Genomic DNA, 22,337 nt, shown 5'->3' with positions numbered 1-22,337 from the left:
GGGATGGAATTGGTGGTCGGGATTAAAAGACAATGGCTTCAATCTTCCCAATGGTTAATTGCTGGGAATTTTGGCTCATCGAAGACTGGATCTCGGACAAGCAGCGTAACAAGTCAGATGCAGTGGAGGGTGGAGAGAGGTGGTGGTGAGGTAGAGCTGGGAGTCGATATTGTACATGTAGAATCTCCCATTGCCCACATGCTGCCTGAGCCAAGAACCCCTCAGACCCCAGTTACACATCACTCAATATTCCCATCATTTGAAAGCTCCTTATCTGGGAAGGTTTCCAAGCCGTGATTCTACTTTCACTCTTCTCCCAGATACAGGTGAAGGTTCCCTATCAGCAGCAGGTACTGTGTGACGGAGAGGGACTTACCTGGAAAGGAGCTGCTTCGAGTTCTGTGAATAAAGAGAGGAGATCAAATCAGTCAACGAACAAACCAACACCCAATGGAAGCAAACGGTGAATTTGGGATTGAGAGCAAAGAGTTCAGTGTGTAACAGTAGGTGGGGCCAGTCACAGGAATGGGAAATAATCCCACATTTCACTGCACTCCATCCTGGGGCAGCACCAACACTCCGAGGGCAGGGCTGAGGGGGCACCGACACTCCGAGGGCAGGGCTGAGGGGGCATCGACACTCCGAGGGTAGGGCTGAGGGGGCACCAACACTTCGAGGGCAGGGCTGAGGGGGAAGCACCAATGCTGGGCCCCACCAACAATCTTCAAACAATTCAGCCCTCACACCAGCCTCACAGAAAGGCCCCATTCCCCAGCCATGGCCCTATTTATATTGAAGATGTACCTGAATAAAGGAGAGAGGGTTCCTCTGTAGCAGACTCTGGGTTTCTGCATCTGTTAATGTAATCTGTTCCATTCTCTTGTTTAATGCTTCAGAACAGCTTCTAATCTGTGCGAGAGCTCGGAGCCCCTCCTCATCGATCAGTTTCAGTGCGTATTCTTCATCTTCTTCCAGCTGTCTCCTCCATTCAGAGAAGCTCTTCGATAGCTTTCCTTTCAGCTCCTTGATTCGTGTCTGAAACCCAAACCAACTCTCATTACAAACGGCCCTTCCACACAGTGTTACCCTGAGCACACGGCACTTTCCAGGGACGGGACAGTTTGTTTAGATCACCACTCGATCACCCGTTAAAGATAGACAAGCAGTGGGGGTGTCTACTGGCAGTGGGGGTGTCTACTGGCAGTGGGGGTGTCTACTGGGAGAGGAAACAGAGTTTAACCATGTTACCTTGAGCCTTGAGCCTAAAAGAAGGAGCGCTGTATTTAGACTGTGTGTGGCACTGCCACCTGGTCCACCCACACCTGGAGTGATGGCTCCAGTTTTGGTGCCCACACCTGGTGAAGGAGATCGAGACTCTGGAGAGGACAGGGCCAGAATGACACGTAGTCTGATGGAGTTTAGTTCTGAGGATCGGCTCCAAGAGGTCGGGTGATTTAGAGAAAGGCAGGCCGAGAGGGACATGATTGAGGTGTTTAAACTGATGGAGGCATTATTGGACTCACTCGTTGGGTGAGGTACTGGAGATGGATCGGGATGGTAGGACTAGAGGGCCTGTGTATAAAATCCATAGGCACAGAGTTAGGTTAGAGGCCAGAGACCTCGATCTCTGGAACAGACTCCCTGAACATGTGGTGGGTATGGAGTCACTACCACCCTTTAAAAGGGAGCTGGGGAGGAATTTCCCCGAGCTTGTCCTGAATTGGCTGCAGGTGTTTATTCTCTCTCGGTTTGCCTTTCCCAGGTGAGTACATTGTTATGTTCATAATAACTCCACAGGAATGTGTTGTAAGCTCAAACCATTGTGACCTTGGTCTCTTTAATGTAACTCCAAAGTGAGGAAGCAGCATGGTGAATCACCTTTTATACCTGCTTGCCCAGGGTACACAGGTGACCTTTAGATCTCCCACAAGTGTGCCCCCTGGTGGCAAGTCTTACACATTGGTGAAGTTTGCATACATAACATCACTCCCCCCCCAAAGTCTTATGTACAAGTTATTTACAGGTTGAGGTGATCAGGCGCTCTGCGTTACCGGGTCGATCGCCTGAGTTGAAGTTCTGGCGTGGGTGAGTTGGTCGGATCATTGCTGCACGGCAGCGCATTTGGTCTGATCGGACTGTCGGGCATGGTGGGTTCATCCTCGTGACTAACAGTGAGGTCGATTGCTGGTTGGGTGTGTGTTGATGGATCATAGATGGTAAAGTCTTCTTCAAACTGTTCTTGGTTGTCAGTGAATTGCAGTTTGGTCTGATCCAAGTGCTTGCTGTACGTTTGCCCATTCAACAGTTTAACAACAAACACTCTGTTCCTCTTCCTTGGCTAAAACAGTGCCAGCAATTCATTTGGGACCATGATCATAGTTGACAACAAACACAGGATCACTAACCTCAATGTCACGCTTTACAGCCGTGCGATCGTGGTGCGGGTTATGCCGGTATCGCTGGGTTTCTCCATGATCATTGAGATCCGGGTGGACTAAGGAGAGCCTGGTTTTGAGTGCTCTCTTCATTAACAATTCTGCCGAGGGAACCCCGGTAAGCGAGTGGGGGCACGTCCGGTAGCTGAGCAGGACCAGAGATAACCGGGTCTGCAAGGAGCCGTCCGTTACACGTTTCAAGCTCTGCTTGATAGTTTGGACTACCCGTTCCACTTGACCATTGAATGCGGGCTTAAATGGGGCAGACCTAACATGCTTAATGCCATTGCGGGTCATGAACTCGTTGAATTCCGAGCTAGTGAAACATGGTCCATTGTCATTAACAAGGACGTCGGGCAAACCATGGGTGGCGAACATGGCCCTGAGGCTTTCAATGGTGGCAGTGGACATACATGATTACATTATTATACATTCAATCCATTTAGAGTAAGCGTCCACTGCTACGAGGAACATCTTTCCTAGAAAAGGGCCAGCAAAATCTACGTGGACCCTGGACCACGGTTTGGAGCGCAATGACCACAGGCTCAGTGGGGCCTCCCTGCTTGCGTTGCTCAACTGTGAGCAAGTGTTGCATTGGTGTACGCACGACTCCAATTCGGAGTCAATGCCGGGCCACCAAACATGCGACCTGGCGATAGCCTTCGTCATAACTATGCCTGGGTGCGTACTGTGTAGTTCATGTATAAACGTTTCCCTGCCTTTTTTTGGCAAAACCACGCGATTCCCCCATAGGAGACAATCCGATTGGATGGACAATTCATCCTTACATCAGTGGAACGGCTTAATTTCATCTTGCATTTCACCGGGAACCGCCGACCAGCTCCCATTAAGGATGCAGCTTTTTACTAGTGATAGCACAGGGTCTTGGCTCGTCCAGGTCATGATCTGGTGAGCCGTGACGGGTGACCCCTCGCTCTCAAAAGCATCCATTACAAGAAGCAAGTCTGCGGCTTGCGCCATTTCCACCCCGGTGGGTGGGCAATGGTAGCCGACTGAGGGCGTCAGCGCAGTTCTCAGTGCCTGGTCTGTGGCAGATTACATAGTCATACGCAGACAATGTTAGTGTCCATCTTTGGACGCTGGACGAAGCATTGGTGTTGATACCTTTGCTTTCTGAGAGCAGTGAAGTAAGCGGTTTGTGGTCGGTTTCGAGCTCGAACTGGAGACCAAATAGGTATTTGTGCATTTTCTTAACCCCGTACACACATGCTAACGCTTCTTTCTCAACCATACAATAGGTTCCTTCAGCCTTCGATAAGCTTCTGGACGCATATGCAACTGGTTGCAGTTTGCCTGACACATTTGCTTGCTGTAACACATAATCGACCCTGTACGACGATGCATCACAAGCTAGTACTAAACGTTTACATAGGTCATACAATACAAGTAACTTGTTAGAGCATAGCAGGTTTCTGGCCTTATTAAAGGCTGTCTCTTGAGATTTACCCCAAACCCAGTTGTCACCCTTGCATAGCAATAAATGCAAGGGTTCCAGCAAAGTGCTCAACCCCGGTAGAAAGTTATCAAAATAGTTGAGGAGTCCCAGGAACGAACGCAGCTCCGTCACATTCTGTGGTCTGGGTGCATTCTTAATGGCCTCCATCTTGGAGTCCGTGGGTCTGATTCCATCTGCCACAATCTTTCTCCCCAGAAATTCAACCTCTGGCACCAGGAAAACACACTTGGAGCGTTTCAGCCTGAGTCCCACTCTGTCCAGTCGCTTTAGAACCTCTTCCAGGTTGTGCAAGTGTGACCAGTGATCAAACATAGAAACATAGAAAATAGGTGCAGGCCCTTCGAGTCTGCACCACCATTCAATATGATCATGGCTGATCATGCAACTTCAGTACCCCATTCCTGCTTTCTCTCCATATATCTTGATCCCTTTCGCCGTAAGGGCCACATCTAACTCCCTTTTGAATATATTTAATGAACTGGCCTCAACAACTTTCTATGGTAGAGCATTCCACTGTTTTACAATTCTCTGAGTGAAGAAGTTTCTCCTCATCTCGGTCCTAAATGGCCTACCCCTTATCTTTAGACTGTGACTCTGGGTTCTGGACTTCCCCAACATCGAGAACATTCTTCCTGCATCTAACCTGTCCAATCCCGTCAGAATTTTATATGTTTCCATGAGATCCCCTCTCATTCTTCAAAATTTCAATGAATATAAGCCTAGTCGATCCAGTCTTTCTTTATATGTAAGTCCTGCCATCCTGGGAATCAGTCTGGTGAACCTTCGCTGCACTCGTCTTGGAACATCACAGTGCATGGAACCGATTTCAGCAGGCTCTCCATGTTCCTCTGGAAGATGGCCGCAGCTGAGCGAATCCCAAAGGGGCATCTGTGGTACACGAACAGTCTTTTGTGCGTGTTGATGCATATCAATTTCTTTGATGGTTCAGCGTGCTCCTGTGTCATGTCGGCAGAGGTTAGATCTAGCTTGGTGAACGACTTCCCCCTGCTAGCGTTGCGAATAGGTCTTCTGCTTTAGGTAATGGGTTCTGGTCCTGTAACGAGACTCAGTTGATTATTACCTTGTAGTCTCCGCAGATTCTGACCATCCCATCGCTCTTTAGCACTGGCACAATTAGATTGGCCCACTCATTGAACTCAACTGGCGATATGATTCCCTCTTGTTGAAGTCTGTCCAGCTCGATCTCGACTGCTTCTCGCATCATATATGGGACTGCTCAGGCCTTGTGATGAACGGGCTTTGCCCCAGGAACAAGATGGATCTGCACCTTGGCGTCTGTGAAGTTGCCGATGCCTTGCTCAAATAACACCGGGAATTTGTTTAGCACCTGGGCGCACGAAGCCTCATCCACCGAAGTCAGTGCTTTGATGTCGTCCCAGTTCCTTCGGATCTTTCCTAGCCAGCTTCTGCCGAACAGCGTTGGGCCATTGCCTGGTACAATCCATAGTGGTAAATCATGCACCATTCCGTCGTACAATACTTTCACTGCCGCACTGCCGATGACAGGTATGAGTTCTTTGGTGTAAGTGTGCAGTATTGTGTGAATCGGGCTCAGTTTTGGCCTCTGTGCCTTGTTGCCCCACAGTTTCTCAAATTGATTGATTGATTCACCCATGTGTCAAATTCCATGGAGACTGGAATGCCGTTAAGTTTAACTTTTAACATTATTGGAGGGCTTTTGGTGGTGAAGGTGTGTACCCCATACACTTCCTCTTCATCCTCACGTTGAGTAGCCTCTCCTGCTCATTCAGCGTGATCCACGCTGGATCGGACGTCCTCTGCTGACTCAGCCACGTGGTGAGTCAGAGGTTGTTGCACATTTGCTGGAGGTGCCTCATTGTTCCACAGCCCTTGCACACATAGTGCTTGAATCGACATTGATGGGCTCTATGACTGCCGCCGCAGCGCCAACATGGTGTTAATGGATACGCATTCACACCCCATAGCGGCCTCAGAGTCACCCTAGGCCTGGCCTCTGCGGTCGTGTAGGCCCTGCCATGTACAGTTCTGCCTGCTGAAGGCATTATTTTATGCACAGTACTTGCCGGTGAGTTTCAATGCTGTGAAGATATTTGTTTCGTGTTGTCGCTCATGGATGTGAAAGCCTGGGCTATCGTGATGGCCTTGCTCAGATTTAGGGATTCAGCAGACAGCAGTTTGCGAAGAATGACCTCGTGGCCGAGTCGAAGTACGAAAATGTCCTGCAACATTTCCCCCAAGGATCCTGCAAATTCGCACTGTCCCGCAAGGCATCTTAGGTCAGCGACAAAGCTCACCACGTTCTGGCCCTCGGAGCGATGGTGCGTGTAAAAGCGATACCTGGCCATCAAGATGCTCTTCTTCGGCTTGAGGTGTTCCCGAACCATTGTGCACAGCTCTGTGTAAGTCTTGTACATTGGTTTGACCGGTGCCAGCAGATTTTTGAGGAGGCCATATATCGAAGACCCCACATACGGTGAGGAGAATCGCCCTGTGCTTGATCGCCGTATCAGCCTTGTCCAGTTCGTAGGCTACAAAGTATTGGTCGAGGCACTCAACGAAGGCTTCCCAATCATCACCCTCAACAAATCTCTCAAGAATACCATTGGCAGCCATTACCGCGTGAAAGTTCGTGATCTGTAACTCGTCGCCAATTGTTATGTTAAGAATAACTCCACAAGACTGTGTTGTAAGCTCAAACCATTGTGACCTTGGTCTCTTTAATGTAACTCCAAAGTGAGGAAGCAGCATGGTGAATTACCTTTTATACCTGCTTGCCCAGGGTGCACAGATCACTCCTAGGTCTCCCACAGGTGTGGCCCCTGGTGGCAAGTATGACACATTGGTGAGGTTTGCATACATAATATACATGGTTCGGGGTGGATCAGTGGTGTGTGTGATTGAACCCTGTCTGCATGGGGCAGTCTCGCTGGGGCTAATGGGCTTTTCTTCCTTTTCTTTTCTATGTTCATATGATACAAGCTTCAGGGCAAGTCTTCACCTGCCAGCCTCTGGCTGTGTCTGTCTCAGTAAATCCTTTCAGTAAGAACATAAGAAATAGGATCAGGCGTAGGCTATTTTGCCCCTCAAGCCTGCTCTGCCATTCAATAAGATCATGGCTGATCTGATCATGGACTCAGCTCCACTTCCCTGCCTGCTCCCCATAACCCTTTACTTCCTTATCACTCAAAAATCTGTCTGACTCCGCCTTAAATGCATTCAATGACCCAGCCTCCACAGCTCTCTGGGGCAGAGAATTCCATAGATTTACCACCCTGTGAGAGAAGAAATTTCTCCTCATCTCAGTTTTAAATGGGCAGCCCCTTACTCTGAGACGATGTCCCCTAGTTTTAGTTTCTCCTGTGTGGAAATATCCTCTCTGCATCCACCTTGTTGCACCCTCTCATTATCTTTGGTTTCAATAAGATCACCTCTCATTCGTCTGAACTCCAATGAGTATAGGCCCAACCTACTCAACCTTTCCTCATAGGTCAACCCCCTCATCTCTGGAATCAACCTAGTGAACCTTCTCTGAACAGCCTCCAAAGCAAGTATATCCTTCTTTCTGGGCCCCGAGCTCTCGCTTCTCCTGGGCCTCAATCACATCCCTCTAAAAACGCTTGCCGCTCCTTCCCCCTGATCTCGCCATTCCTGCCCGCCCTCCTGCAGCAGCACGCGCTGCTCCCTGCAGTTGTATCCCGCCACACGCTGCTCCCTCTAATGGCCCCGGCCTGCTGATGGTTTTGCAGGCCCAGAAGAGGCGAGAGCCCAGGGGTAACACGGGCCAGCCAGCACTGCGATATGTTGTGCGCACTGGGTCCGTGCAGCAGAGCTGGTCTCCAGTCATCTTGGTTAATCCTTGCCACTGGACCAAGACCTAGCTCTGTCAAGCCCATGTGGTGGCTGGTGTGCAACGGTCACCACACCTTAACAAAATCCATGCACAGGCATTTTCCACCCTTCAAGATGTAGTTCGGGATCCAGAGTATTAGGCCCTTCATTGAAACACCTGTGAACTCATCCCTTTTCAGCGTGGAAGCAAGTCATCCTCATTTTGAGGGACTGCCAATGATGATGATGATGATGAAATCCAGTGCCCAAGTGATGTAATAATATTCCCTGGGAGGGGCAGGTAGAGTTAAGCAGCTCCCCTCACATCAAACACACGGGAACTCCGTGTAATCAGTGACTCGGCCCCAACACAACCAGCCCGGTTTGGAAGCCTGTTTCTGATGTGTTCATTGACTCAGTGGGGAGACAAACCCTTTCTAAATCCAGCTCCACTTTTCCCTACCTTTATTTCAGCTTCTGATCTCGCTGTTTGCTGGAACAATTCTGCTGGACTCCCCGAAGCTTCTCGGTTTCTCTCTCCAATTCTTCCTGTAAAGGCAATTGGAAAGGATTTAAAGTCACAACCTGCATTTATATAGCGCTTTTAATGTAGTAAAACATCCAAAGGTGCTTCACAGGAGCGTAATCAGACAATAATTGACACTGAGCCAAAGGAGGAGACTTTAGGACAGGTGACAAAATGCTTGGTTGTTGTAGGTTTTACGGAGTGTTGTAAACGAGAAGAGGGAGAGGTGGAGAGACAAACAGGTTTGTGGAGGGAATTCCACAGCCTAAGACCCAGACTGCTGAAGGGACGGCAGCCAAGGGTGGGGCAAAGGAAGTCAGGGATGCACATGTGGTCAGAATTGTAGGCATGTAGAGTTCACGGAGAATTGTCGGACTGGAGGGGCTAATAGAGATAGGGAGGAGTGAGGCCATGGAGGGATTTGAACACAAGCATGAGAATTTTAAATTCGGGATATTGCCGGACCGGGAGCCAATGTCGGTCAGCGAGCACAGGTGTGATGGGAGAACGGGACTTGGTGCGAGTTAGGATACGGGCAGCAGAGTTTCGGTGAAGCTTATGTTTAGGAGGCATAGTAGGAGGCTGGTCAGGAGTGCTTTGGAGTAGTCAAGTCTGGAGGTAACAAAAGCATGAATGAGGGTTTCAGTAGCTGATGGGCTGAGGCAGGGCAGAGACGGGCGATATTACAGAGGTGGAAGCAGGTGGTCCCAGTGATGCAGAGGATAAGGGGTCGGAAGCTCAGCTCAGGGTCAAATAGGTCGCTAAGATTGTGATAAGTCTGGTTCAGGCTGAGACAGTGGCCAGGGAGGGGAATGGAATCGGTTGCTAAGGAGCAGAGTTTGTGGCCGGGTCCGAAGACAATCGCTTCGATCTTCCCAATATTTAGTTGGAGGAATTTCTGCTCATCCAGGACTGGATGTGGGACAAGCAGCGTGATAAATCAAAGGCAGTGGAGGGGTGGATAAAGGTGGTGGTGAGGGAGAGCTGGGTGTCTCACCGTATATGCGGAATGTGGCGATGTGATGTTTGGATGATGTCACCGAGGGACATCATGTAGATGAGAAATAGGAAGGGGACAGGGATAGATCCATGGGGGACTCCAGAGGTAACGGTGCGGGAGTGGGAAGAGAAGCCACTGCAGCAGATCCTTTGGCTATGACTGGATCGGTAAGGGTGGAACCAGGTGAAGGCAGTCCACTCAGCTGGACAACAGAGGACAGGCATTGGAGGAGGATGGTGTGACACCGTGTCAAAGGCTGCAGAGAGGTGAAGAAGGATGAGGAGGGATAGTGCACCAGGGTCATCGTCACAGAGGATTTTTAGTCGGGCTGTTTAAGTGCTGTGGCAGAGGTGGAAACCTGATTGGAGAGGCTCCAACATGTACAAGTGCTTTGGAGAGGAAAGGGAGGCTATGATGGGATGGTAGTTTGCAAGGACCGAGGGGTCAAGGTGAGTTTTTTTGATGAGGTGGTGATGATGGCAGATTTGAAAGGGAGTGAACAGTATCTGAGGAGAGAGGCCCATTTACAATATCAGCGAGTATGGGGTCTGTAATATAGAGCTCCACCTTGTGGAGAACTGCTGATGTTTATACAATAAAAGCATCATGTGAACAAGTCACATGACAAGTTGCTGAGTACAGCCATCTTGTATGTGTGTACTTTAGTGATGTCGTAAGAATATATCACATTTGGTATGGGATTTCTGGAATCCCTGGCTGAAATTTTTGTTGGTGGATGATCTGGCTAACCAACAAAGCGACTTTGAGAGGTTCTTTGTTTTGCAGCACAGTTAAAATTCCATGGTAAATTTCAAACACAATTTGTTGAAGTGTCAGAGTTAAGATGGCCATGCCTATGGGAATAATAGAGCACTTGGGTGAGTTCCATTGTGACTGAGAGACTTTTGCAGTGTATGTGGAGTGGCTCAAATAGTATCGTCGAAGTCCCGGCTAATGAAAACTGTGACTGTGATTTTAGAATGAAAACGGGCTATTTTCCTGATTGAAGCAGGGCCGAGGTGTATGAAACCCTGAAAAATGTGCTTGTTCCCATCAAGCCGAAGGACACGCCACTGATGGAGTTTCAGCACTACAGTCCTGAGCCCCTGGAAATTGCTGAAAGTTATCGTTTTGGAACACAAGATCAATTACATGACGAGAGTATCTGTGAGTATATTGTAGCTTAAAAAAAGCTATCTATTCAAAGTCATTTCGGAGACTTTCAGGACCGAGCATTGCATGATTGCTTTGATTGTGGGATGAAAAATGAAGCAATCAGAAGAAAGTTATTGACAATCCTTAACTTGACTTTTGATTTAGTTTGTCAGACAGCAATGTCGATGGATATGGCCGACCAATACTCCCGAGAATTTCGTGCCATTTCCAATCGTCAGACAACCGAGGTTAAGCATGGGGGCCAGGTAGGGAGGTTGAACCGTAAACAATATCAACGAGTATGGAGGGCAGGAAGGGAGGTGGGGGGGGGTTAGTAGTTTAGTGGGAATAGCTTCAGGAAAACAGAAGGCAGGTCTTATGGACAAGGTGAGCACAGAAAGGGCATGAGGGGAGACAGGGGAGAAATTACAGAGAGATGTGAGTTCAGGGCTAGAGCAGGGGAACCTTGGGATTGTTTGGAAGGCCAGGGGAAGGGAGGGAGGGGGCAGAGGCAGCTGATCGGATGTTCTCAATCTTGCTGACAAAGAGGTCCATGAGCTCCTCGCACGTGTTGCTGGGGGTGAGGGTGGACGGGGCAGAGGAGAGGGGTTTCAGGAGACTGTTGGTAGTGGAGACAAGAAGCCATGAACATGCCTCCTTCCGGTTTAACCAAGGCAGGTTCGGTCTGGGCCGAGTAACCTGCTCAGGGGAGGCGGGTGGGTAATTATAATATTTAAATAAGGCTCCGTGCCTCAGATTTGGGCAGCGATTGGATTTAACGGCTGCGGGCCGTGTATCCCGGGGCTCGGGAATCCCCACAGCTGCAGGGAGGAAGGAGCTGCCAGATCCAGCAGGGAAGTGTTTTTCCAGCACTGCGTGTGGGCCTGGAGGGGCAGGAGAGCTTCCCCTGGACCCTCAAACAAACCTGCCGCAAGCTATCCCCCACCCCACCCATCTTCAGACACCACACCCCGCCAACAACTCGCTCCCCGCAAATGTTTCTCCCCGCCAACTCCCCTCCCCAACCCCCCTCTCCCCCCCTCTCTCCCTACACCATCTCACTCTCCCTCTCCCCCTATATGTCTCCCCTGCCCTCTCTCTCACTCCCCCCCCGCCACCTCTCTCCGCACTCCCCCCCTGCACTCTCTCCCCCCTGCACTCTCTCCCCCCCTGCACTCCCACCGCCCCACCCCCCTCAATCTCCCCGCTGTGCTCTGAGTCCCGCCCCACCGAGCCCTGATTTTGATTGATTGGGACTGCCCCCAGCATTCTCCGGCTCCTGCCTTGTCCTGCAGGATTTCCCACCCGGCAGTGCTCAGCCACACAAACTGGCCGGCTGTCGGACGGGAAACAGAATAAAACAATTCTAATGAAGTCCTGCCGTTAAATTCGGACATCTGTATTCCAGAATTTCTGTGTTTCCGGGCCACCGACAGGCCCTCCCGCTCCCTCCCCACCTCCCCGGGAATCTCAGGGCCTCAGTGTCTGGGCCCTGAGCACAAATATTGCCTTCTGTGGCTCTCAGTAATGAGGCACTCCCTGCCCTGTATAAACTGAGTGACCACACACACACCGGCTACTTTTCACAATGACACAGCGTGTGCTGCATTCTCACACAGACTCAGCTCCTCCATTTTCAGAATCAGCCCAGGGGAAAGGGAGACAGACTCAGACACACCAGCATTTCTCAAACAGCAATTCCCTCTTGTTGTGAGGAACAGTTTATCTACCCAGCCCCTGAGTCTCCCCCGTGCGTGTCCCTCACTCCCCCCACCGGGAATGGTCCTCTCCCTGCTGCTCAGGGAGCAAAATCCCCCAACATTACCCAGGGCTACAACATGCTCTGCTCTACAGCCCTGTGCCATGGAGTGCCAGTTCTCACAGGTGCCCACACAGTGAATTACTGAGCTCTGCAGTGCCCTCCCCAGGAGGGGCTGAGTGTGGGTGAGGGGCAGTCACCCTGGGCCACTGTCACACCCCTCCCAGTGCCCACCATGTTCTCTCAGACAGACTGCAAGAGAAAGGGGAGGGAGCAAATCTGACGGACATAAAACAAACACCCAGACCTGGGACAGCAAGAAAACACTGGGCTCAATCAGCACTGTCTGCAATCAGTTCCAATTAATGTTGGTCATTAACAGGAAAACTCTCGCTCACTGTATTTAATATCAGGTATTGTGTCACTGACCTGAATTGAAGTTTGTGCCGAGTCTTGATTCAGCATTGTGTGGGATTTATATTTCTCTGTTATACAGGAACCGCGCACACACACTCTGCATCATCTTTAAGGTAGAAATAAAGAACTTTCTTGTGTTCTGGACAGTGTCTCTCTCTGACATCAAACAGTCTCGATTAGCGGCTGTCACGGGCTGGATCAGCTTCGGGTCGCATCCCTGTTGATCTTGAAAAGGTTTCACACAGCACCGGCGACAGTGAGGAGCCAGAGCAGGAAGTGAAATTCTTATAAACACTCGGTGCTGGGAGTGACATTGTTAGTTTAATTTCATGACTCACTTTGGCTGAAGATTAACCCTTTCAGGCCTACAGCAGAAGTTCACAATTACTATCAGAAAAACAAGATTGGAATTTTACAATCTGGAGGCAGAATACAGCAAGCTGGGCTCAGTAAACACAGACCCAAAACTGATCAGCTCAGACCAGACCCAAAATAGTTTAACAAACAAATTAAAACTGATGTAGAGTCAAAATAACCTTTACAAACCCTGCAGAGAGAAAGGGGAAGGAGCTCTCTGGGACGAATAGAAAAATATACAGAAAAAGTTAAAGGTCCATCAGAGGAGCAAAGAGAGATGGAAAAAGCAAAGCAGCAGAGGCTCCAAGTCTCAGTAAACTCAACACCAAACATGTCCAACCAATGCAGAGCTGCAGCAACAAAGACAGAATAATGTTGGACCACAAATCCAAAACAGGAGAATCCAGTCAGAGGACATCAGGATCAAACTGTACAGGGCTCTGGTCAGTCCCACCTCGAGTACTGTGTCCAGTTCTGGTCAGTCCCACTTCGAGTACTGTGTCCAGTTCTGGTCAGTCCCACCTCGAGTACTGTGTCCAGTTCTGGTCAGTCCTATCGCGAGTACTGTGTCCAGTTCTGGTGAGTCCCACCTCGAGTACTGTGTCCAGTTCTGGTCAGCCCCACCTCGAGTAATGTGTCCAGTTCTGGTCAGTCCCACCTCGAGTACTGTGTCCAGTTCTGGTCAGTCCCATCTCGAATACTGTATCCAGTTCTGGTCAGTCCCACCTCGAGTACTGTGTCCAGTTCTGGTCAGTCCCACCTCGAGTACTGTGTCCAGTTCTGGTCAGTCCTACCTCAAGTCATGTGTCCAGTTCTGGTCAGAGCCACCTCGAGTACTATGTCCAATTCTGGTCAGTCCCACCTCAAGTACTGTGTCCAATTCTGGTCAGTCCCACCTCGAGTACTGTGTCCAGTTCTGGTCAGTCCCCCCTCGAGTACTGTATTCAGTTCTGGTCAGTCCCACCTCGAGTACTGTGTCCAGTTCTGGTCTGTCCCACCTAGAGTACTGTGTCCAATTCTGGTCAGTCCCACCTCGAGTACTATGTCCAGTTCTGGTCAGTCCCACCTCAAGTACTGTGTCGAATTCTGGTCAGACCCACCTCGAGTACTGTGTCCAGTTCTGGTCAGTCCCCCCTCGAGTACTGTATTCAGTTCTGGTCAGTCCCACCTTGAGTACTGTGTCCAGTTCTGGTCTGTCCCACCTCGAGTACTGTGTCCAATTCTGGTCAGTCCCACCTCGAGTACTATGTCCAGTTCTGGTCAGTCCCACCTCAAGTACTGTGTCCAATTCTGGTCAGACCCACCTCGAGTACTGTGTCCAGTTCTGGTCAGACCCACCTGGGCTGCAGACCATGGAAGCTTGTCTGATGGGAGGCACTAATGAAATTAAGTCTACTTTCTCATCTGCAATCTCTCCCCCAAAAACCTGTTAAGGCTGGGGGTGAATTGTAAACTTCAAAGGTAAAATTAATATATTTTTGTTTGGCAAGGGTATTAATGGTTATGGAAGCAAGTAGAGGAATTAACAGATCAGCCACAATCTAGTTGAATGGCGGAACAGGCTCGAGGGGCTGAATGGCCGACTCCTGGTCCTCTGAAATGCCTCCCGATCCTCTTGTACTACAAGGTGGAGATCATTCTTGAGTGGGCCGCAGCGACATGTTTTCAGATAGTCCTTGACACAATGTGATTTGTACTGATAATCAGCAACCAGGAATGATCACTAATTTTGTATCTTAAATTCCAAGTGCATGTGTGTGCGTGTCTGCGTCTGTGTGCGTGTCTGTGTGCGTGTGCACATGTGTGGTTGCGCATGACTCTGAGTTTTTTTTTAAATGTTCCTGAGATGTGGGCATCACTGGCAAGGCCAGCATTTATTGCCCATCCCTAATTGCCCTTGAGGGGTGGTGGTGAGCCACCTTCTTGAACCGCTGTAGTCCTTGTGGTGAAGGTACTCCCACAGTACTGTTAGGGAGGGAGTTCCAGGATTTTGATCCAGCGACGATTGAAGGAACAGCACTATACTTCCAAGTCAGGATGGTGTGTAACTTGGAGGTGGTGGTGTTCCCATGCGCCTGTCACCCTTGTCCTTCTAGGTGGTATAGGTCGCGGGTTTGGGAGGTGCTGCTGAAGAAGCAGTGGTGAGTTGCTTCATTGCATCTTGTAGATGGTACACACTGCAGCCACAGTGCGTCGGTGATGGAGGGAGTGAATGTTTAAGGTGATGGATGGGCTGCCAATCAAGCGGGCTGCTTTGTCCTGGATGGTGTCAAACTTCTTGAGTGTATTTGGAGCAGCACTCATCCAGGCAAGTGGAGAGTATTCCATCACACTCCTGACTTGTGCCTTGTAGATGGTGGAAAGGCTTTGGGGAGTCAGGAGGTGAGGCACTTGCCACAGAATACCCAGCCTCTGACCTGCTCTTGTTGCCACAGTATTTATGTGGCTGGTCCAGTGAAGTTTCTGGTCAATGGTGACTCCCAGGATGTTGATGGTGGGGGATTAGGCGATGATAATGCTGTTGAATGTCAAGGGGCGGCGGTTAGACTCTCGCTTGTTGGAGATGGTCATTGCCTGGCACTTGTGCAGCGTGAATGTTACTTGCAACTTATCAGCCCAAGCCTGAATGTTGTTCAGGTTTTGCTGCATGCGGGCATGGACTGCTTCATTATCTGAAGTGTTGTGAATGGCACTGAACACTATGCAATCATCAGCGAAGATCCCCATTTCTGACCTTATGATGGAGGGAAGGTCATTGATGAAGCAGCTGAAGATGGTTGGGCCTTGGACACTGCCCTGAGGAACTCCTGAAGCGATATCCCGGGGCTGTGATGATTGACCTCCAACCACCACAACCATCTTCCTTTGTGCTAGGTATGACTCCAGCCAGTGGAGAGTTTCCCCCTGATTCCCATTGACTTCAGTTTTACTCGGGCTCCTTGGTGCCACACTCGGTCAAATGCTGCCTTGATGTCAAGGGCAGTCACTCTCACCTCACCTCTGGAATTCAGCTCTTTTGTCCATATTTGGACCAAGGCTATAATGAGGTCTGTGGCCGAGTGCTCCTGGCAGAACCTAAACTGGGTATCAGTGAGCATGTTATTGGTGACCCTTGCAGTTGACAGTGTGAAAGGCCTTTGTAAAGTCGAAGAAGGCCATGTATAAGGGCTGGCTCTGTACCCTGCATTTTTCCTGCAGCTGAGTAAGTGCTACTTGATAGCACTGCTGATGATTGAGAGTAGACTTATAGGGTGATAATTGGCTGGATTGGATTTGTCCTGCTTTTTGTGGACAGGACATACTTGGGCAATTTTCCACATTGTCGGTTAGATGCCAGTGTTGTGGCTGTACAGGAACAGCTTGGCTAGAGTTGCAGCTAGTGCTGGAGCACAATCTTCACAACGACAGCCGGGATGTTGTCAGGACCCATAGCCTTTGCTGTATCCAGTGCACTCAGGCTTTTCTTGGTATCACGTGAAGTTAACCGGATTGGCTGAAGACTGGCTTCTGTGATGGTGGGAAGCTCAGGAAGAGGCCGATATGGATCATCCACTCGGCACTTCTGGCTGAAGATGGTTGCAAATGCTTCAGCCTTGTCTTTTGCACTTACTGCTGAGCTCAACCATCTTTGAGAATGGGAATATTTATGGAATCTCCTCCTCCCGTTAGTTGTTTAATGGTCCACCACCATTCGCAGTTGGATGTGGCAGGACTGCAGAGGTTTAATCTGATCCATTTGTTGTGGGATCATTTTGCCTTGTCTATAGCATGCTGCTTCTGCTGTTTAGCCTGCATGTAGTCCTGTGTTGCAGCTTCCCCAGGTTGGCACCTCATTTTTAGTTATGCCTGGTGCTGCTCCTGGCATGCTCTTCTCCACTCTTCATTGAACCAGGGTTGGTCCCTAGGCTTGATGCTAATGGTAGAGTGAGGGATATGCCGTGCCATGAGATTACAGATTGTGGTGGAATACAATTCTGCTGATGGCCCACAATGCCTCATGGATGCCCAGTGTTGAGCTGCTAGATTTGTTCTGAATCTATCCCATTTAGCACGGTGGTAGTGCTACACAACACGATGGATGGTGTCCTCCGTGTGAAGATGGGACTTTGTCTCCACAATGACTGTGCTGTCCCTGCTACCAATGCTGTTTTGCAGCTTAGTAGCTGCAACTGCAATGCATTTCCTATTTTTGAAGAATGCATCTGCGACAGGTCGATTAGTGAGGGCGAGGTCAAGTAGGTTTTTCCCCCGTGTTGGTTCTCACCACCTGCTGCAGGCCCAGTCTGGCAGCTGTGTCCTTCAGGGCTCGGCCAGCTCTGTCAGTACTGGTGCTACCGAGCCACATTGAACTCCATCCACCCAGAGTACATTCTGTGCCCTTGCTACTCTCAGTGCTTCTTCCCAGTGGTGTTCAACATGGAGGAGTTCTGATTGATCAGCTGAGGGAGGGTGGTAGGTAGTAATCAGTGGGAGGTTTCCTTGCCCATGCTTGACTTGAAGCCATGAGACTTCATGGTGTCCAAATCAACATTGAGGACTCCCAAGGCCTCCCTCCCGACTGATCGCAACCGCTGGTGGGTCTGTCCTGCCGGTGGGACAGTACATACCCAGGGATGGTGATGGAGGAGTCTGGGACATTGGATGAAAGGTATGATTGTGTGAGTATGACTATGTCAGGCTGTCGCTTGACTAGTCTGTGGGACAGCTTTCCCAATGTTGGTACAAGTCCCCAGATGTTGGTGAGAAGGACGTTGCAGGGCCGACTGGGCTGGGTGTGCCACGGTCATTTCCAAAGCCAGTGCCGAGGTCGATGCCAGGTGGTCCGTCCGGTTTTATTCTTGTTTTTCGTAGCGGTTGTGTATAACTGAGTGGTTTGCTAGGCCACTTCAGAGGGACCATTGCTGTGGGTCTGGTGTCACATATAGGCCAGACCGGGTAAGGACGGACGATTTCCTTCCCTAAAGAACATTAGTGAACCATATGGGTTTTTACAACAATCCGGTAGTTTCATGGTCACCATTACTGATACTAGCATTTTTATTCCAGATTTATTTAATTAACTGAATTTAAATTCCCCAGCTGACATGGAGGGATTTGAACTCACGTCTCCGGATTATTATCCAGGCCTCTGGTTTACTCATCCCATAATGTAACCACTGTCCTCCCGTTCCCCTGATGCTCCGAGGCTGACTGACCTGTGCATGGCTCAGTCGGTGGCATGTTCTAATCTGCGACTCGAGAGTTGTGCGACTTGCTCAGGCTCGGAGATTGAGCTCCGGCAGGGGGAGAGGGGGCGCTGGAACTAGAGGGTGGAGCGGGGTGGGGGTGTGGAGTTGGAACTAGAGGGTCGGGGGGAGCTGGAACTAGAGGGTGGTGGGGAGCTGGAACTAGAGGGTGGGTGGGGGTGAGGGGAGCTGGAACTAGAGGGTGGTGGGGAGCTGGAACTAGAGGGTGGGTGGGGGTGAGGGGAGCTGGAACTAGAGGGTGGGGGTGCTGGAACTAGAGGGTGGGGGGAGCAGGAACTAGAGTGTGGAGGCCGGGGTGGAGTTGGAACTAGAGGGTGGGGGGATGGGGGCTGGAACTAGAGGGTGGGGGGAGGGGAGCTGGAACTAGAGGGTGGGAGGCTGGAATAGAGGGTGGGGGGAGGGGAGCTGGAACTAGAGGGTGGGGGGGGAGGCTGGAATAGAGGGTGGGGGGGAGGGGAGCTGGAACTAGAGGGTGGAGGGCAGTGTGGAGTTGGAACTAGAGGGTGGGGGGGAGGGGAGCTGGAATTAGAGGGTGGGGGGAGGGGAGCTGGAACTAGAGGGTGGGGGGGGAGCTGAAATTAGAGGGTGACTGGAGAGCACAGGATGAGGATGAAGGAGCAGGAGGGGGAAGAAAGTTGGAGCCTGGCGATGGGGCACGGGGGTGGGGCGGGGAGGAGGAGGAGCAGCAGGAGAAGGACCGGGGAGCTTTGACACAATAGCAGTGCGGCGTTATCTTTCGTTACCTTGCGCCCCAGTTACTCTCGGGGCGGTAACACCAATATCGCGAGCGGGACGGGATTTCCAGGCCTGGCACAGGAACTCCCTCCTCACGGCTGTTACTGCCCCCAAACGGGGCTCGACGCAATTTTTATCCCATAACTACCCGATCAAATCCCTTAATCATCTTCAACACCTGAATTAGATCATCCCTTAATCTTCTATAGTCAAGGGAATGCAAGCCTTGTTTAGATTTCTAGATTTCACTTCCTCTGCCTCCCCACCTGCTCAACTATTCTGGGACTGGGCACATTATTGTAAAAGCCACTAACCGGTATCTGACGAATAGTGTCTCTGATCACAGGCTGAATTCTTTGCTGGGGTTTGTGTGCCTGATAGTTCCAGACTCCTCGAGGCTTCTTTCACTATTGGTTTCAGGGCATTGGCCAACAGGGAGCACAAAACAGGGTCAATCAGTTCCTCTCGCCTCCTGCCCAAAACAACACAACAAAGCTCACCTGGTCTGGGAATGAGTGAAACTGGTTCAGCTGTAAACTGAAGAGCTCGAGTCTTGACCTCTACAACACACACATTGTTGTCTGTGGAGAAAGAGTCAGACTGAACACTGTGAGCTCAAAGTAAAGTGTGACCTTAGTCTTTTATTGCAGGTCTCCAGAGTGACTCTCCAACACCATGGCTAGATCGGCGAGCTGCACCATTTCCACCCCGTGGTGGGCAATGGCAGCTTACTGAGAGCATAGGCGCAGTTTTCTGTGCCTGGCCTGTGGACAACGTAAGTGCCCATCTTTGAATGCGGGCCGATGCATTGGTATTTATCCCTTTACTCTCGAAAAACAGGGATATAAGTGGCTTATGGTCAGTTTCCAATTCGAAGTTTAGCCCAAACAGGTATTGATGCATTTTCTTTAGCCCATAGACACATGCTAACACTTCTTTTTCAATCATGCTGCAGGCTCTCTCAGCCTTAGACAGACTCCTGGATGCATAAGCAACCAGTTGCAGTTTCCCGAAATCACTGGCTTGTTGTAATACACACACGATGTCATATGACGACGCATCACATGCTAGTACCAAACGCTTACATGGATCATACAACACAAGCAATTTGTTTGAGCATAACAATTTTCTCGCTTTTACAAAGACATTTTCTTTTGCCCCAAACCCATTCGGCACCCCCTTTCGTAGTAAGACATGTAATGGTTCTAGCAGTGTGCTGAGACCCGGTAAGAAGTTACCAAAGTAGTTCAAGAGTCCCAGAAACGACTGTAGCTCCATCACGTTCTCGATTGCCTCCATCTTCACGTTGGAGGATGCTGTCTGCCGGAATCCTCCTTCCCAAGAACTCCACTTGAGGCGCCAGGAAAAAGGACTTTGAGTGTTTTAACCTGAGCCCCACGTGGTTGAGTTGACTAAGAACCTCCTCCAGGTTCTGCAGGTGCTTGACTGTGTTCTGACCTGTGACCAAGATAGTGTGCGGGACCGACTTCAGTAAACTTTACATGTTTCTCTGGAATATCGCCGCCGCTAATCGGATTCCAAACGGGCATCTGTTATAAACAAAAAGACTATTGTGCGTGTTGATGCAGGTGAGGGCCTTTGATGATTCCTTAAGTTCCTGCGTCATGTAGGCTGAAGTCAGATCCAGCTTCGTGAACGTCTTCGTGAACGTCTTTCCTCCCGCCAGTGTTGCAAAGAGGTCGTCGGCCTTTGGTAGTGGGTATTGATCCTGCAGGGAGAAACGATTGATAGTTACTTTGTAATCGCCACAGATTCTGACGGTGCCGTCTTCCTTGAGGACTGGGACAATAGGACTGGCCCACTCGCTGAACTCAATCGATGAAATGATGTCCTCTCTTTACAGCCAGTCTAGCTCAATCTCTACTCTTTCTCTCATCATGTACGGTACTGCTCTAGCCTTGTGATGGATGGGTCGTGCCCCTGGAATTAGATGGATCTGCACTTTTGCTCCTTGGAATTTCCAGATGCCTGTTTCGAACAGCGAAGGAAATTTGTTTAAGACCTGGGCACACGAAGTGTCGTCAGCAGGCGATAGCGCTCGGACGTCGTCCCAGTTCCAGCGTATCTTTCCCAGCCAGCTCCTGCTGAGCAGCGTGGGACCATCGCCTGAAACCACCCAGAGTGGTAGCTTGTGCACTGCTCCATTGTAGGAGACCTTTATGGTAGCATTGCTGATTACAGGAATCAGTACTTTCGTGTAAGTTCTTAGTTTCGTGCAAACTGGAGTTAAGACTGGCCTTGAGGCCTTGTTGCACCACAACCTTTCGAAAGTCTTTTTGCCCATGTTGGACTGGCTCACGCCCGTGTCCAGCTCCATTGACATCGGGAGTCCATTTAGTTCAACATTCAGCATTATCAGGGGACAATTCGTGGTGAATGTGTGCACCCCATGTACCTCTGCCTCCTCTACCTGAGGCTCTGGTTCGTCATGATCCTCCGTGGATCTGTCCTCCTCTGCAACATGGTGGTTTGCAGGTTTAATAGGCTTAGCAGCTCGCCTGTACACTCGTTGGAGGTGTCCCATTGTTCCACAGCCCTTGCAAACATACCCTTTGAATCGGCATGAATGGAAATAATGATCACCCTCCTGCAGCGCCAACAAGGTGTTAATGGCCTTGCATTCATCACCCTTAATGGTGGACTCTGAGTTATCTGCGGACGTGTAGCTGCAGGTATGTGTGACCTGCCCTGTACATTATGATTTGAAAACAGCATCACTTTATTCACAGTACTTGTAGCAGCACTTGTGTGCTGAGAGATTTGCTTCGTATTGTCACTGGTGGCAATGAACGCCTGGGCTATCGCTATGGCCTTACTCAAGGTTGGGGTTTCTGCAGTCAAAAGTTTGCGAAGTATGGTTTCATGGCCAATGTCAAGTACGAAAAAGTCTCTGAGCATGTGCTCCAAATGTCCTTCAAATTCGCAATGTCCTGCAAGGCGTCTTACCTCAGTGACATAGCTCGCCACTTCCTGGTCTTCAGACCTTTTGTAGGTGTAGAACCGATACCTCGCCATCAGAACGCTTTCCTTCGGGTTCAAATACTCTCGAACAGTGTGCACAAATTGTCGTATGATTTCTCCGTGGGTTTCGCTGGAGTGAGCAGATTCTTCATGGGGCCATACTTTGGTGCCCCATAGACGGTGAGGAGGAAAGCCCTTTGTTTGGCAGCCCATCTTGCTCGTTGGTCACGAAGTATCGGTCGAGTCGCTCCACAAAAGTTTCTCAATCATCTCCCTCTGAGAATTTCTCCAGGATGCCCACTGTTCTCTGCATCTTTGGGTTCGCTATCTGTATCTCGTTGCCAGTTGTTGCATATGGAGAAAGAGTCAGACTGAACACTGTGAGCTCAAAGTAAAGTGTGACATTAGTCTTTTATT

The 22,337-nt window shown here is 50.0% G+C and overlaps 1 protein-coding gene across 1 annotated transcript in view; it reads right to left on the bottom strand.

The window, feature by feature from the left end:
- Positions 1-20,237, bottom strand: part of LOC139262691 (E3 ubiquitin-protein ligase TRIM39-like) — a 32,858-nt gene extending 12,621 nt beyond the window's left edge. The window contains exons 1-4 of the mRNA XM_070877843.1: positions 20,177-20,237; positions 8,207-8,292; positions 805-1,035; positions 377-399 (exon numbers count right to left, since the gene is read on the bottom strand). Coding sequence (XP_070733944.1) covers positions 377-399; positions 805-1,035; positions 8,207-8,292; positions 20,177-20,237 — 401 coding nt within the window. The remainder of the gene's footprint in view (positions 1-376; positions 400-804; positions 1,036-8,206; positions 8,293-20,176) is intronic.
- Between the last annotated feature and the right edge of the window lie 2,100 nt (positions 20,238-22,337).

This window comes from Pristiophorus japonicus, chromosome 4, assembly GCF_044704955.1.
Source record: "Pristiophorus japonicus isolate sPriJap1 chromosome 4, sPriJap1.hap1, whole genome shotgun sequence".
Classification (NCBI taxonomy): domain Eukaryota; kingdom Metazoa; phylum Chordata; class Chondrichthyes; family Pristiophoridae; genus Pristiophorus; species Pristiophorus japonicus.
Note: the sequence above shows the minus strand (reverse complement) of the source record. Positions and strands in the feature narration are given on the sequence as shown.